The sequence below is a fragment of the Populus euphratica genome, unplaced genomic scaffold, assembly GCF_000495115.2.
Source record: "Populus euphratica unplaced genomic scaffold, PopEup_1.0 scaffold75.1, whole genome shotgun sequence".
Lineage (NCBI taxonomy): Eukaryota > Viridiplantae > Streptophyta > Magnoliopsida > Malpighiales > Salicaceae > Populus > Populus euphratica.
The window spans coordinates 34,863-52,306 of NW_011499866.1; the positions used below are offsets into that span (position 1 = coordinate 34,863).

Here is a 17,444-nt window from a genome sequence, read left to right on the forward strand (position 1 = left end):
GTTGTTTTTTTTTTTTTTTTGTGTGTGTGTGTGTGTGTGTTGGTTCTGCCTATCCTGGTTTCCTCAAACGAACAACTGAACATGACAATTCATCTCATGAGATTGCAGCTTTCAAACAATCAACGCTGCTATCGAAACCATATGCCCCTTTGGCTTAGCAATTCTATCCACAGAACGGAACTGCTTAAATTTAAGATAGAGTCATTTCCTCTTTCTGGGTGAAGGATAAGAATAATTAACGTGCACACAAGTCTTAGGAGGATTCTGATGCCAATCTAGCGGTAAAAATGCGACAATGAACAAGCAAAGGCTGGCCGACCCTGTATCCACCCCAGGGTTCAAGCTGCTCTACTCTGACTGACCCACTTCACTGTAGAAACAATTGGCTGAGCTTTCATGACTTGATCAGGACTCGTGTGTTAGATTGATGGATAAAAACTTGCTGATTTCGTTCCAAATATCCATGAAGGACTTACCAGGGGATCTTAGAACTGTGACACTGGGGAGGGCAGCTGCTGCCTGGCTCCCTCCCTCCCTCCCTTCCTTCCCGCCTCAAACATAGTTTTCATTAACATTACATCTTGGTCTATGTTCTTTAATAAGTTACAATTTCATTCCCCTTATGAACGTTGAGCGATAAAAGTGTACAACTATTGGTACTTGCTTGATCTTTGTCTTTAACAATGAATAAATGGGAGAGGGCCCCCCATTCCCATTCGTCTAGCCCAGAGAACGAAAGGCAAAGCTCAATGGGCCTGTCTCCCGTATGCATCAAAGAAAACAAGCAAGTAGACGATGTCGTTCCAAAGACCATAGCTGGGGGCACTGCACGCTATCGTCCAGCCCTAAAGTGCAAAGCCAGCCAGAGGCATAGGCGGATATGCTCTCACCTCTCCTCCTCCTTCAAATAAACTAAAATTAAGTAGTAGATTCTCTGTACCTCTTTCTTCTTCGGTAGACTAGTAGTAGCTTATATATTGTTGTTGGAATTAATAATAATAATAAAATGGGTTTTGGAAAAGAAGGAGAAACAAAAACAGAATTCGAAGAAGAGAAAGAAGGAGATCATGTTGAAAGCAGCGATTACTACTTCGATAAGATTGGGAAACCCATTCCCATCCTCTCTGATCAAACTGTTTCCCCTTTCCCTTTGCAAAACCCTCCTCTTCCCTCTCGCCCCCTCGCCCTCTCCCAATACCACCGTCTCATCTTCATCGCCCATCCCTCTGGTGTTCTTCTCAACTTTCTCATCCTTATACGTCTTCTATTTTACTATATCTTTTCAATTAACTGGCTGGCTCATGCTTTTTTTTTTTCTAGGGTTTCTGGTTGCGAGGACTCAAGATGTCATGGATGCCGCTATGGATATTAAGGAAAAAGGAAGCTCTTCTTCTTCGTCCATTCAACGTGTCAGTCTTGTGGATGTCCCTATTGGGAAAGTTCACATTTTGACACTCTCTACTGACTGCTCTACTCTTGCTGTTTCTGTTGCTGCTTATATTCATTTCTTCCATGTCCATTCCCTTCTCGATATGGTACTCTTTTTTTCTCTCCCTAAACCCTACTCCATCTACTGTCAAATTTTCAAAATTCAAAATTTTGCTATAAATTGTGATCCTATACCTACTCCTTGCTCTAATATCTTTTTTTTTTGCGCAGGAGCAAAAACCGTCCTTCTCTTGTGCTCTGAGTGAACCATCATCATCTACTGTCAAGGATATACAATGGCGAAGGAGACCGGACAATTCTTACCTTGTTCTTTCAAATCAGGGGAAGCTATATTATGGTGATCTTCCTGCCGGCACCCATACTCTTAAACACGTAACGGACAATGTTGATGCTGGTATGCTTGCTTTCTTTCTTTTGCCAATAACAGGTACTAAATGCGATACATGCTAGTAGACTTTTTGGAGCCCTTTAGATTTATCACCACAATGCAGAAACAGATGTGGATGGTCCAATCTAACATCCTTGACAATGCCGAGGCTTTTATTGGGTGTAAATATTGCTTGACTTGGTTATTACAGTTTGTTCGTGTAATATATTATTATACCCTTGCATGAAAACTACCCCTAATACAAGTTTGCTATTCCAACAACTGTACTGTTTTTTCAAATAAAATAAAATTTTCCCATTATGAAGTTGGTGACGAATTTTATTCTGTTACGAGTATGATAATGCTTGCTTGTGCTTGCTATCTTTGATAGTTGAATGGAGTCTAAAAGGAAAATATATTGCTGTCGCAAGAGGGAGTATTATCAGCATTTTGTCCTCAAATTTCAAGGAAAGGTTCAGTATATCCCTCCCATTCAGATCATGGATTGCTGATAGTGATGATAACTGCACTGTTAAAGGTATTTTCTTCCATTGTCAGATCCCATGCCACTCACATGCACGAGCTATTGGATGAATTTCTCTCTCTCTCTCTTTTTTATTTTTTTATTTTTTATGGAGGTAATAATTTGGATGGATGGGAAATGGTTTTTGTATTGGCCAAAGTTGACATCATTTCTTTCTTTGTTAGCAATCTGGTCACTTGTGTTTTCATGTTATGGCCTTCAGATCTATTGGAATTGGTTTTGCATTAATTCAATTAGAGTTTCACTATCAGTTATTATATTGTGGTCTGATTCATATATTAATATCCTCTAAATCCAGTGAGCTATTATTGTGCTTTCATCAAGAAGAATTCTCTTGTGTGAATGGATATACAAAGCTCTTTTGGCTTTTGAGTGCTAGTTGTAAATTTTTTGTTCTTGACTTCATGTCTTTCTACTTAAAAAGGTCTTATCTATTTCCTTGAAATATTTTCTGTTGTTAAGTTCTGGAACTGATTTTTTTCTTGAATAACTGAACCAGTGGACTCTATCAGATGGGTACGTCATGATAGTATCATTGTAGGATGCTTTCAGCAAACTGCAGATGGAAAGGAAGAAAATTACCTTCTTCAAGTAATCAGCAGAAAAGATGGCAAGATTTATGATGTTAGTAATTGTTCTCCACTTGATTATAAGGATTTGGCCTTCACTTTATTTTTGCTGTTTTCTTTATTTAACACCATTTGCTATTGAAATGGTGGATTTTTTTTTTGAGGTGCTACTACACTTGTCTGTTTTGAACTTTTTGCTGAATTAATGTAGGGTTACATGGGTTTAGGGTTTGGGTTTGACACTTTGTGCTTTTGCTGAAGTTCTGAAGGAAAAAAAAGACTACCAAAGCTGTGTGATTGCCATTCTTTGTTTGTATACTTACTGTTTGAGCATTGATTCATGAAATTTTCTTTTGCAGAGTTCTTCCAAGCCAGTCGTGCTATCATTCTATGATCTATTTTCGGGTCTTGTTGATGATATTGTGCCCTATGGAAGTGGACCTTATTTATCCCTGGACTATTTAGAACAGTGGTATCGATGTTAATCTCATACTTGTGTAATTTTTCTTTATACTTGATATGAATGACAACCACAGTGATTGCTTAGTTTGTAATCATTGAACTGGGCTAAAAGTTAGGTAATTGCTATTTTGTTAGGCTCTGTTACTAAATATTGTTTTCACTCGAAGACCATCCCACATAGCATAGCTGTGGTGGCATATAATTTGACTGGCACAAATATTAAGTTTCTTGCAGTGATATAAAACTATGAATTTGTTGAATACTCAATATTGAGAACACTCTTTGTTACTCAAATTTTCCTGCTTTGCGGAACATTTATTTTCATATCCCATCTTCCTTGAAGCTGTATTGTCCAGAACAAAATCTAAGCATTTCCTGCCCATTTACATTTGTCAATAGAAATGCTTTACTTGGGCTCCAGCAGTAACTCTTTTTTGTTAAGGGCTTCAGACCTATCTACCTTGTGCTGCTTATGACTTTTCACTTTTTTTGGTTTATAATGTGTTGTGTAGTATCAATTATCTAATGTGGTTGAGTTTGAAACATTAATGTGATTTTTTTTCTTCAATAATAGATAAATTGCCTACCATTTTTTCCCCATATATCTGGTTACTAGCCATATGTGAGTCCCATTACTCCAGTAAGAAATAAATGCTTCTAATGTCTTTTTAATACCTACCAGTTCAAACCTGCACTGATTGTAATAATTTAAGTTTTTTAATTGCAGTGAGCTTGCAATTACAGCTAACAAGAAGAACACAGATCAGCACATTGTGTTGCTTGGTTGGTCAGTGGAGGATGAGATGAGTGAAACTGCAGTTATTGACATTGAACGAGATACTTGGCTCCCTAGGATTGAGCTTCAAGGTACAGATGAATAAGTGACTGGTGTGTTTTGTAATAGTGTTGATTGTATATACTAAGGACAGCTCAAACAAATCAAGTGATTATTTTGTTTTGTCGAGTGCGTTCAGATGACTTAGTTTTTCTTCTGTCTTGGTTCTCTTGATACTTCATTTTGGATTTTATTCTAAGCATTGTTTAAATGGCCTTGTTTCAGAAAACGGAGATGATAATTTGATCATGGGGCTCTGTGTTGACAAGGTTTCCCTCTATGGAAAAGTAAAAGTTGAAGTGGGGGTTGAAGAACAGAAAGAACTTTCACCCTTCTGTGTTCTTATGTGTGTTACTCTTGAGGGAAAGCTTGTCATGTTCCGGGTTGCAAGGTCAATCTCTATATCATTTGCATCTCCCCTTGTAAACAATAGGATTTGTCATGCCAAATTAGGCAACTAAGTTATTTCTCTCTTCTCACAACCTAAATTATATCAATCCTTTTCCTATGTTGTATATATATGTTCTGACCATTGAATTGCTTTATATTGCAGTGCCACAGGAGCTAATATTCGACCAGAAGTTGATTCTTCCCTTGAGGATGAGAAAGAGGATATTGCTTTGGAACATGAAGGATGTGATCAGTCTAATCTTTCTTCTGGGTTGCATGAACAAACATTGGAAAACATATCACTAGGTCTTCAACCACAACATGTGAGCAACAAGGAACTACAGCTCAATAAAGATGGTGGAATTCCTACACAGAAGGACCTTGTTCCTTCTGACAAGAATGAGATTCCTGAAAAACTGGAAATAAAATCACTTTCTGTACAACAAAGTGTGAAATTAGGGCAGTCATCTTTGAAGGCCTCATTCCCAGAGATACCTAGTTATTTAGGGAGTGATTCCAGCAAAACAGAAACTCAAAAACTTGCTGGGTTTGCGTCTAGATCCACCTTATCTGGAAAAGTTTTAACTGATGCCCCCAGCATATCAAGTCGAAAGGATTTACCAAACAATGCTGATCTTTTTAAGGCACCTCCTAGGGAAGTTGGATCAAATGCTTTACCAGGTGTCCCATCTCAGTCATGGTCAAGTGGAAAAGTTACATTATCAGCTTCAACTTTGATTCAAGGAAATAGACCTGATTATAATAATGTTCAAGTTGGTGCTGCAAATGTTCCTAGTGACCTTGGCAGTAAATCTTTTTGCATGAAGGATACTGCTGGTCAATCAACTTCTGTCAACACTTCTGTTAGACCAGCTCTTGACAGGGAACAAAGAGGTTCGATTGTGTCAGGGACAATTGAATCATTGCCTACCTTTCGAAGCTCACAGTTGTCATCTCACGAAAATTTTGCTTCAGCCAGGTCTCCAAACCACAGACTCAAGTATTCAAAAGACAACTACAAAACTTCATCCCTGAGGAGTTCCGAGCCAAACTTATCAAAACAATTTGGTAATGTATGTGTATTTTTCCTATGCTGGTGTTACAGAAAAATTCTAATCTAACTCTGGGACAGGATTTCTTACAGTTATCCTGCCATTTCAATCCTTTAATGTGAATTGTATCTTTGTTTATTTGAAACTTTATAACCTAGCAAAAACTGAAAGGCAGCATTGCGAGATAGTACCTCTGGAGATTCTTAAATTTTAGTTTCTGTACTGTCAATCAAGTTTAGTCTTGCATAAATTTCACAAGCATTTACCTGCTTCACGAGCCAGCATATCAAAGTTTTTTTTTTTACAGGTACATTTTACATGATTGGCTTGTTCCCACATATGCATGTGTATATCCACATAAATGTCCTCTTTCTCTTTGGGATCTTGGTTGTTTCGTTTTCTCTTCCTTTTGAGGAATGGGAATGTGATGTTTTTCTTATTTTCCCAATTGCACTGCTTCTTTTGTCTAGTATTGTCCTTTAAGAAATTTCCATACTCTAGATTAAAGAGCTAGCCAAAGAGTTGGATACACTTCTGGAATGCATTGAAGAAAAAGGTGGTTTCAGGGATGCCTGCACTGTTTTTCTGAGAGACTCAGTTGAAGCTTTGGAGGAGGGCATGGGAACTCTCTCTGAAAATTGCAGAATGTTGAAGGTGATATTTCATTGTAAAGCTCATTGTTATTTCTTAGCTCGGTTATCATGTATCATTATCAGCTTGCAGGTTTGATTTGTTTACACTTTCATCTGTTGTTCTGTTGGTTGCTATAATCACTAGAAAATTATCACTCAGTAAGAATGATAGGTTCTTTAATATTTAAGGCAGTAAAGCAAAAGTGAAAATTGGGATGAGAGAGAGATTTCTGGTCTTCTTATCTCCTAGTAATAGGATTAATAGCAAAATAGATGAAACTTGAGAGTACAGCTTTGGAGTTGAGGTCCCTTTTGAGTGAATCTCTTCCAAGCTGACCATCTATGAAACAATGACATTTTAAACTCAGGTGTGTAAATATGATTTTGCATGGTCATCGATCTATTAAGACCTGGATGTCTGTGTATGCCTATGCATTTTTGTGCATTATGTACACTTTATATAGGTGCTTCGTGATGTATGAAGCCAGATTGCTTCAAGTGTTATTTATCGTGTCTTAGTATTTTTCAGAGTGTGATGGATGAGCGGCTTGGAGAGATCCATCATCTTCTAGATAAAACTGTGCAAGGTATTTTTCAGTTTTCCAAATGTCTTGTTATTGCTAACAGCATTTTCATTTTCTTGAATTGAATTAGTTTAGAAATTTCTTAATATGAGAACTTTCAGTAACTTAAAAGCAGAAGTTACTAAGTCATATTGATATAGACGTCACTTCACTGAAAGTTTTAGAAATTACTGCAATCTGCTGCAAAATACTATTTCAGGATTATAATGAAACTGGTATAATGCATCTCCCATTTTTTATTGTGTTGGTTTCTTGGTTTGAGTTTCCATTTGGTTATTCATCTGGTTTTCAGTCTTGGCAAGGAAAATATATGTAGACGGTATTGTCAAGCAAGCTTCTGATAGCCAATATTTGGAACTCTGGAATCACCAAAAGTTGAGCTCCGAACTTGAGTTGAAGCGGCGATGTATACTAAAACTAAATCAGGTTGGTTATCTGTTGTTAACTTGTGAGATTTGTCCAAATTGACAATTGCTATATCTTAATCCCTTTTCCAGGAGTTGACTAATCAGTTGATTCAATTGGAGAGACACTTCAATGCCCTTGAACTTCAGAGTTTTGGTGGAAATGCTGGATTTCACACGGATCGGAGAACTTTGCAGATTAGATATATGCCTTCAAGGTATAGTTAATATCAGATGGTTAGCTTGTATATGAGAATTGCTAAAAAGAAGATAAAGCTTGAAAATAAAATCTACGATGTTGTTAATAGCTTGCAGAATCTGCTAATCAAACAATTGCTGGAATCTCATAATCAAATAGATAGCAAGGCAATCCAATTTTAGCTTTGTGAAAATTGGTGGCTTTGCTATACTAATTTTACTAATTCTGAAAATATTTTGTTTGCAGACAACTTCAGCACTTGCATAGTTTACAAAACACGATGAGTTCACAGTTAGCAGCTGCTGAACAACTTTCTGAATGTCTCTCAAAACAAATGTCCATGCTGAGTTTAGAGTCACCTGTAAGACAAAAGAATGTCAAGAAGGAACTTTTTGAAACAATTGGAATCCCGTATGATGCCTCTTTTAGCTCGCCAGATGCAATGAAAGTTGGTGATACCACTTCATTGAAGAAACTTTTACTTTCTTCAGGTTCTGCTGCCACTAAAGGTAAGTCTAGGAGACACCAATCAAGTGCTATGAAAAGTTCTGATTCAGAAACTTCCAGGAGAAGGAGAGACTCGCTTGATCAGGTAATTCTTTTTCGAGCCATTTTATCAAATCTTGATGATCACTCTAGTGTTAATCACATGGTAACCTCAACTAGTTGATATTGAAATTTAGTTGTCCTGAGTTGAGTCCCCTTTTGATACTCAATTCACTGAAGCTAGATTGCTTTTGCAGATTGCCAAAAATTTGCTTGAATTATAGAATCAATGCACTAGAACTTTTCCATTGGATATATGAATTGATCTTTGCTCAGACCATTCTGCTTTGTTACTCTTATTATGGATTCACTACCCTCTTCCACATGACTTTTTGGCGATGTAACTTATATTTAAAACAATGAAATAATATCACTGATGTGAACAATTCAGGAGATGGAAAAATGTACACAAGAAGAGACTTAATTCAAAACTTCAAGATAAAAATAAATGGGAAGAGATTCAGTGGTTGAAACTTCTTATAGCCATGTTTGGAATCAATTAAGGTTGCTCTTCCAGGAGATTTAGTTTGGTTTCAGTGTGCATAATAATTTTACTAAAATATATGTTCTGCTAAATTAGCAGAAGCATAGTTAACTTTAAAGAAAACCAAAAAGTTTTAACTTGAAGAAAACTAAAATTCCTGCTAGAACTTCATGTTATGCTTTATTGTTATTATCTTAAAGTATTCCATATTATCCACTGTGCTGAGATTTTTTGCAAGCTCCAACATGCATGTTATTTCTTATGACCCTGCTGCAGAGCTGGGCTAGTTTTGAGCCTACCAAAACAACTGTAAAAAGGGTGCTTTTGCAAGAAAATCAGAAGAAAAATGTGAATAAATCACTCTCGTTGAAGGATAGGCAAATTTTTAGTTCTGGCTTGGGGGACATCTCCACAGTTCACCAAGAAGACCAGACATCCCGATCTCTCTTGCACCCAATGGAAAGCAAAGGTGAGCTATTACAAAGTTTAGATGACACAGCATGTGTTCACTTATCATCTAAAAGCATAGGAAAAAAAGGCACCTGATGGTTGCTATTTTTTATGTTTAAGCAGGCCTTCATTATGGATCCCCTAAACAAACGTTTGAGAAAAAACCAACCGTTCCATTTAAATGGGCTACTGATCCTCCAATGTCATCACAGCCTCTGGGCTCGCATTCTCCTATACTGCAAAATAACGACGTAGCGATGGTGTCAGTTTTGTCATCCCTGGTATCACTGCCAGGAGGAGAAATAAGTAGCAGGGAATCCTACAATATGACTGCTGATAAATCTAAGAGTATGTTTTCTCAAATTGAGAAGCCTGATTCTGTTTCCACCAATGAGACCAGATGTATTCAGCAAACTGAAACTAATATAAATAAAAATTCAGCAGACTCTGCCATGCCACCAATGCAGACACCTTTGTTTCCAAAGAAACCAGATGAGATTCCTGTTTCAACTACCAGTAGCGTGCTTGCAAAGTCAGCAATGCAAAGTGTGAAGCCTGGACCAGCAGACACCAAAAGTTCATTTTTCAAATCTCCCAATAAAAATTATGAGCATCCGCTCTCTTTGTTAGGTACCTCTTCTATGGCTCCCACCCAACCTGGAAAAGTTCCTGAGATCAATTTTGCTACTAGCAAAAGCCAACCTAGTGAAAAAGTTTCATCTTCGCCATCAGCCTTCATGTCGCATTCAGTTTCATCATCTCTGATGTCCAATGTATCACCAAACATCTCATCATCAATATCTACACCGATGTTGTCAGCTGCAATGTTACTGAGCACATCTTTAACCAGTCCTAAGGTCACCACCAGCTCTAATCAAACCGTTACTTCGACATCATTGTCATCAGTTTCTGTCTCACCTGTTTTTTCTTCTGGTTCATTGTCTTTTCAGGCCCCCAGGACAGTGTTACCCTCACATGCTCCACCTCCAACTTCAGAGGTTTCTCCAGAGCTGCAACCCCCTCTAGGGAAGACTCTGCCTTCTAGCAATCCAAGTCCTTCATGTTTGACATCAGAATCCCTTGAAACAGATATTCAGCCTCTTATAGGAAAACCTGCACGAAATGTAAACCCCACTCCAACACCTTCAGTGTCAGAATCACTTGAAACAGAGCCCCAACCTCCTGCTGGAAAAAATCCACCTTCTGTCACTCCAGTTACCCCTTCAGAATCAGATTCCTCAAAAACAGAGGTTCCACATCCTCCGGGTGAAGCAAGTTCAAAGTCAGATGTGGATGTTCCCACAACTGCTCCACAGCCTAACCCCTCTACATTTGGTTTGAAGCTTGAACCTTCAGCATCATCTGTCCTTACTACAGGACTATCAACTGGATTTGCACCAGTAAACCAGCCCAGCTTGAACCACTCTGGAAGTACTGAATCTAAGGCGGCTCTGAATTCTCAACCTCAACAGCCATCTTCTCATAATGTTCCTTTTGGAGCACCAAACCTGACTTCTGATAGCGTTAGTGGAAAGAATGGAAGTTTGGATGTTGCAGTTACAGAAGAGGTTGAAATGGAGGAGGAGGCTCCTGAGGCTAGCTGCACAAATGAACTTAATTTGGGAAATCTTGGAGGTTTTGGGATTGGTTCAACCCCTATCCCAACTGCTCCTAGAGCAAATCCATTTGGCAGTCCATTTGGTAGCACAGGATCAAATGTAGCAAGCTCTTCATTGACCATGACTGTACCTAGTGGAGAGCTCTTTCGCCCTGCCTCTTTCAACTTTCAATCTCCTCAGCCATCCCAAAAGCCTCCACCAACAAATATGGGTGCTTTCTCTGGTGGCTTCGGCACAGGAGCAGTTGCTCAAGCTCCTGCTCAAAGTCAGTTTGGCCAGCCAGCACATATTGGATCAGGACAGCAAGCACTGGAATCAGTTCTTGGGACTTTTGGGCAGTCAAGACAGTTTGGAACTGGTTTACCTGGAAGTGGTTTCCCTTCTACCAGTGGTTTTGGTGGTGGCCTTGCTACTAGTAGTTCAGCAGGTGGCTTTGCAAGTGCTGCAACTGCTGGCGGGTTTGCTGGTGTTGCTTCTACTGGTGGTGGATTTGCTGCTTTGGCCTCATCTGGTACAGGATTTGCTGGTGTGGCTGCTGGGGGTGGGTTTGGTAGTGTAGCTCCTGGTGTTGGGTTTGGTGGAGTGGCTTCTGGTGGCAGTGGCATTGCTGGTGTGGCTTCAGGTGGAGGTGGGTTTGCCGCTGCAGCCTCGAGTGCTGGTGGTTTCGCAGCAGTGCCTGCATCTGGTAGTGGATTTGGTGCATCAGGTAGCATTATTATCTAATACTCCATTTTCCTCATCATTTGTTTAATGATCTTTGCTGATTTGCAGTGAAAATTTGCACAGGTAGTGGATTTGGGGCTTTTGGCAGCCAACAAGGTACTGGAGGATTCTCAGGTTTTCCCGGTAATGCGGGAGGCAGCCAACAAGGAATTGGTGGTTTCTCTACTTTCAGTGGTAATCCAGCAGGAACTGGAAAACCCGTGGAATTGTTTACACAGATGAGAAAATAGGGTCCAGAGCTTTTGGACTAGGATTAGAAATTTTGTTCGCAAATGAAAAATGCATTTGGTAAAATAGAATGTAAATTGAGATTCAACCGATGTGAGATCACATTCTGTCTGCAATCTGAGTTCTGCTCTTTCTTATTGTTGGACCTTTTTACCAAATATTATGCCAATGGGGGTGTCAATTTATTAATGAATGCAACATATTGTGTGTGGATAGATCACTGAAATTGGAGATAAAATGGGATTGAAATTCTCCAGGATATACTTTTGCTGTTAAACATGCAGGACAAAACAGACCGTAGGTTGGATTTATGGCCGTTTAAGTTGTGGGCAGGAGGAGTGGGGTTTGTATGCTGGAATACTTGAATGGTTGGTTCCCCGCTTGAATCCGTCACTCTCTAATGGTTATACATGGTTGACAAACCAAACACTTTAAGCTATGGCAATGCAAAGGCAACATTGGAAAAGCTAACACCCGTTCTCTTGTATACAATAATCACGATATTGTAACAAAACTTGAGAAGAGCAGAAGGAAAGGGGAAAATAAACAAAATCCAGGAGTCAGAAGCTTTCAGCCTCGATATCATTGTCAAACAGGAATGCCTAGTTCAGAAATCTTCGTGATCCGCTTGTCAGGTTTTCTCTATTGCCGCTTCAATGGCGATGCCACAGAAGCAACCTAACCAATAAAATATAGAGATATCACCTTCAACACAGTTATTGATTAGGAGAACGAACGAATACCATAGAAGATAGAATATCAGAAGTGAATGTTGATAGTTGATGGATAAGAAGCAACTCATGCAGGTCACAGGTGCCGCATGCTTGCACCAGAAGCATCAAGGTTTTGCTGCTGTCAATTTAAGTGTAGATAATGTCTGACAGCCAAGCCAGGTTACCGTAGGAGATTCTCATACCCTCCACCACAACAATTCAGTGGACATATCTCATTCCTGGGCTTTCCATCACCGAATACAAACTACAGCTTCTGTCACAAATGTATAGGTAGACAATAGGCACTGTGAAAGCCCAACTGGAAAGAATATTTACCCTCTTTCTCATAATCTTTATATATATACATGTCAAATTAACTCAATTATTATTACAATTTACCATTTCATTTCAATTGAATTTGAGCATGTAGATGTTCATATCTGTCTGTAATTTAATCCATAGAAGGCAATCCTGCATGTGAAGACTGCTCTTTGTCCAGAGCAAGCATTTCTATCCAGTACTCTACCAGACACAAGATTTCGTGTCATTAAGTAACAAGCTAACAATTATGAGTGCATAAACTTAGCGATCAAGTTAGGAACAAAAAGCAACAATGACGATGTCTTTATATAAAATTAGAAAGAAGCCGCAGGTGATAGCCCCACCATCTGCTTTTTAAAAGGCTCTTCTTTACCTGTTTCACCTTTTTAAAATTGTTTTTCAACAGTTTTAATATAAAAAATAAATTTAAAAAAAATATTATTTTAATATAATCTCGATTAATTAAAAACCTCCGATCATCACATTGCCTGTAATGGTGAAAAGAGGAGCAGGGCACGTTGTCATTCCAAAGACACTCTTAATTTCCTTTCTGGGTCTTAATTTAAAAATAATAATTTTTTATTAGGTATTTCACTTTGAAAATCTATTTCTAATAATGTCTAAATTTATAAAAAAACAAGGATAAATGAGTCATCAATTAAATATCAAGAATGAATTTAAAAACTTGATAGGATAAACATCAAAATTTTATTGATATTTTTATTAATTGTTCATCTAAACTTTTAATTATTCAAAAACATAAAAATATAGATAAAATAAAAAATTAAGTAAATTAAAAGACTATTGTGTTTAAGTATATGAGCTCAATCCTAAATATTTTAATGACCTACAAGAACAAACCATGCAAAAAGATGAACTTAACAATATAAATCCAAATATGTAAGAAAATAGGGTTAATAAAGAATAAAATAATTCTGTTTTAATGGTAAAGTAAGTAGCTTTAAGAAATTTTTTAGTGGAATTAACCAAAAAGATAAATATATTCCTAGAAAAGTCTCACAATATTAATTATTTTAAAGTACATGATTTTCCATCCATCATGCTTGATATCTAGCATACCAAAGATTTAGAGCAACATGTTCCTTACCCCTTATGTTTCATGTCCAACACGTTAAAGGTTTAGAGCAACATGCTCCTTATCCCCTCATGCTTGATATCAAACACGTCATAGGTTTATAGCAACATGTTAAGCTTTTTGATGCCTTATCTTTGACACATGATGAGAAATATCAAGATAATTGTAATTTACTAGGTTTTATCCAAACTATATCTATTAATGTTTCAAATGGTATTTGTTTCATTTCACATCCCCAGTCATATAGTTTTTATAGTTATAAATTTAAAAAGCCTGCATATCTTATTTTTATATCTATTCATTCTAAAATTTCTTACTCAACTGAGTCTTTTACATGTAGGATTTATAATTTGCATGTTGAGGTTATAAACATATTCAAACAAGTAATGAACAATATAAATTTCAAGTTGATTTATTTAAATTTTATGATACACTTAATGTTGAAGATTATTTCATGATACAGATTAGACTTGAATGATATTTTTTTGGAACTCGTTATAAATTACAAGTGAGTAGTGATACACCATTCAAAGTGTTGTAAATGATTGAATTAAATAGTTATGTCATTAAAATGACATTAAACTTTGATATTAGCTCTACTATTCATATCAAAAACCTTGTTATATATAAAACACAATAGCCTATCATTGATGATTCTTTTAAAACCCTTGCCTTATTATCCTTATTCTTGGCACAAATGAACAAATTCATGCTATTTTGGATGCACAAATTGTTTTTACTAAGGATAATGAACTTCAATGAATCCCAATACATGAGTTAGACAGTCATATTGAGACTATACTTGAATTATTAGAAAGACACAACAACAGCTTGATCATGATCTTCAGGAGATTATTGGAGCGGCCTTGAGCTTTATTCAATAAGGTGAAGTTTATCTAACCTCGAGAAAATTGGTGGGGACATTAGACTCCTATAATTATAGACGATAGAGGGTAGTCTAAATCATTAAAATATTGAAGTTTAACTTATATTTTGGTTTAATTTATTTAAATTTTTAGTTGAGGTTAATTAGGATTTATTTGTGGGCTTGATTTAATTATTGTTAGGTGTTTTATTTAGTGATCTATAAGTCTAATTGCTTGTTCTAATTAAGATTTTAGTATTTATATGATATTTTTCTAAATGTTAGATAATTGTTGATGAATTAAATAAAAATTGCAAAGTTACAGGCTTTTTAAACCTCCATTCTTTTCTCCTCTAACTTTTTTCTTTTCTTTCTTTGGCTTCTTCTTCCTTTTAACCTTTTCTTCTATCTCATCTTAGTTTATTACTTTATCTTCAAATCTCTTTCGTCAGTATCAGTATCACTTGTTTGTTTCCATAAGACTTTTTGTTTAATCTTGTTTTAATAACTTAGACACCCCATGATTAAATTATTTTATTTAAAGTTTGAATTTTATATTATGATAAGTATTATGAAGTATTATTTGAACTTTTATTGATTTTAAAGAATATTTTAGAAGTTTAGAAAACACTATTATGATTGCTATATAATTTATTTTGTGATAGATATATTATGAAACTCAACACATATAAAATGTTTTTATAACATCGCTCTTATTGGTAAGAAATCTCAAGGCTAAGTAAGGTTTAGTCGCTGTTGTGTTTTGTTTTTTTATTGCTAGAAAGTAAAAGCCTACCCTTTCTCTCTATTTTCTTTTATTTTTTTCACTTTTTTTCATTTCAATGAATGGTGTACATATCTTGTATAAGCGTATGCATATAGTGGCGGAGTTATGTAGGGGCAAGAGGGGGCAATTGCCCCCTCCCCCTTCAAATTAGCAACCATCATTGTCACTTTTAATTTCATTTTAATTATTCCATGGTATAAAACTGTATTATTTTTTTTAAGTAATTCATATAAATTAATATCCCAATTAAATAAAATATAGATATTTAATAGCTAAATCAAACATAATATAATAGAAAAGGAGTTAATCAAAACTAATATAAAACTGTGCTATTTTTCTATTTGTTTCATTATATAATTTTAGTTTTATTTTTTTATAATTAGTTATTAATAATTTTAGGGTTTATAATAATTTATGGGTTTTTTGAATTAATATGTGTATGGATAATATAATAAGTTAATAGATATGAATTGAAATGAATTTTGATGAATTGATAAGTATTTTATTATGCATTTCATATAAAAAATGATGATAATAAATTTACTAATGATTAAAAATAAAGTACAGGACAACTAAAAAAAATTAAGGATATAATAAATAAATTAAATATTTATATTTAATTTACTTATACAAAACAACAAGTCAATAAAAATAACATCAATTTATATTAGTCCTTTGAAGCTATGATTTTAGATGTTATGTACTATATGTCAATATAAAATTATTGCCAAGAACTTTCCTAGTCTTTGAAAAATTTAGAAATAGATAAATGAAAATTTGTTACATATTGAAAAAGATATTTTTAATGAGATTAAAAATAAAATTATTATGAAACAGTTTTAAAATATAAAATCTCGAAGAGAACAATTATAATTTAAGTTTTTTATTTTAAAAATATTTATAAATTAATTTTGTTTAACTTGAGTTGGTATATATATTTCAAATTAATTTTTATATATAATGTATGTGTAATATATAATATTAAATATTTTTCAGTAATTTTCCCTCTCATTTAAAAAATCTTAGCTCCATAATTGTATGCATGCATGCATGTATCTCTTGTTAGACTAGACATTTAATTGCATCCCTTCACACCCTGCATTATAAACACACACACACACACATAAATAAAATGTTGTATATAGTACCGCACCATGTGATAGAGAGACCACCACGTTAATTGTCAAGAGACAATATATAATATATTATAGCTTTCTCTTAGAATTAAAAACGTGATGTTACTGTAGAAGGTTATATACAGATTTGAAAAGAGAGAAAGAGAGAAGAAAGAAGAGAAAAAGAAAGAAGAGAGAAGAGAAAAAGAAAGAAAGAAAGGAAGAAAAGGCAGCAAAGTAGTCTGTCTTTTTTTTTTTTTAATTTCTAACTCGTTCACTGTTGACTCGGGCTGAGATTTTGACAGCAGCTTCTAGACACGTTACTCTTTATTCTGAATGGTTGGATCGAAAATTGATAGTGTGAAAGTTGGCTGTTTTGATAGAAAATAAGGTTATCAGTATTGTGAGTTTTTTTTCTTAAATACTTCTTCTTTAATCTTGTTGTATTCCGATAATAAGTTGTTTTTGATGATATGTATGTTGTAACCCTTAGTTGAATGTAAGGAAGAAAAGTTGTGAATCTATTATTTGTTGATAGTGAAAGTTTTTAGGTGGACTACGGTTCCGTGGTTTTTCCTGCAACAGGTTTTCTATGTAAAAATCTTGGTGTTGATTTGTGTGATTATTGCTTTATATTTATTGATTGTTTGATCATAATTTTGATTGTATAAATAGAAAAAAAAATTAGAACTTGTGAATTGTAAATTAATCCGGGTAGATTAATATCCGATTATTCGTTCTTAATTTTTTCAATATAAAAATAAAAAAAAAAGAAGAAAAGGAGTGTAGTTTATATTTCATTTAAAAAAAAAGAAGAAAAAGAGTGTAGTTTATATTTCATTTAAAAAAAAAAATTATTTAAGAGATGACTTTCGCTATAACGACTCTTTTCAATATTTAGCTCTTTTTCTTATTTAATTTGATATATATATATATAATTAACTCAATTATTATTACAATTTACTATTTAATTTCAATTGAATATGTGCACGTAGATTGGTTGCTCTTTG

General features: G+C 35.2%; 1 protein-coding gene across 7 annotated transcripts; it reads left to right on the top strand.

Moving 5' to 3' along the window:
• The first annotated feature begins 792 nt into the window (after positions 1 to 792).
• LNO1 (Nuclear pore complex protein) lies at positions 793 to 11,750 on the top strand. 7 transcript variants are annotated; one of them, XM_011026799.1, is made up of 19 exons: positions 793 to 1,229; positions 1,321 to 1,535; positions 1,660 to 1,843; positions 2,208 to 2,354; positions 2,860 to 2,984; positions 3,289 to 3,401; positions 4,119 to 4,258; positions 4,452 to 4,617; positions 4,780 to 5,689; positions 6,170 to 6,322; positions 6,830 to 6,887; positions 7,177 to 7,310; positions 7,382 to 7,506; positions 7,734 to 8,079; positions 8,794 to 8,986; positions 9,088 to 9,315; positions 9,409 to 9,824; positions 9,918 to 11,292; positions 11,373 to 11,750. In XM_011026799.1, the coding sequence occupies exons 1-19, from the start codon at positions 1,007 to 1,009 to the stop codon at positions 11,537 to 11,539; spliced, it is 5,418 nt and encodes a 1,805-aa protein (XP_011025101.1). In that variant the 5' UTR covers positions 793 to 1,006; the 3' UTR covers positions 11,540 to 11,750. The 7 variants fall into 7 exon arrangements, with proteins under 7 accessions (XP_011025101.1, XP_011025102.1, XP_011025103.1 ...); XM_011026800.1 differs by having other exon boundaries at positions 9,412 to 9,824; XM_011026801.1 differs by having other exon boundaries at positions 9,091 to 9,315; positions 9,412 to 9,824.
• Positions 11,751 to 17,444: the final 5,694 nt, after the last annotated feature.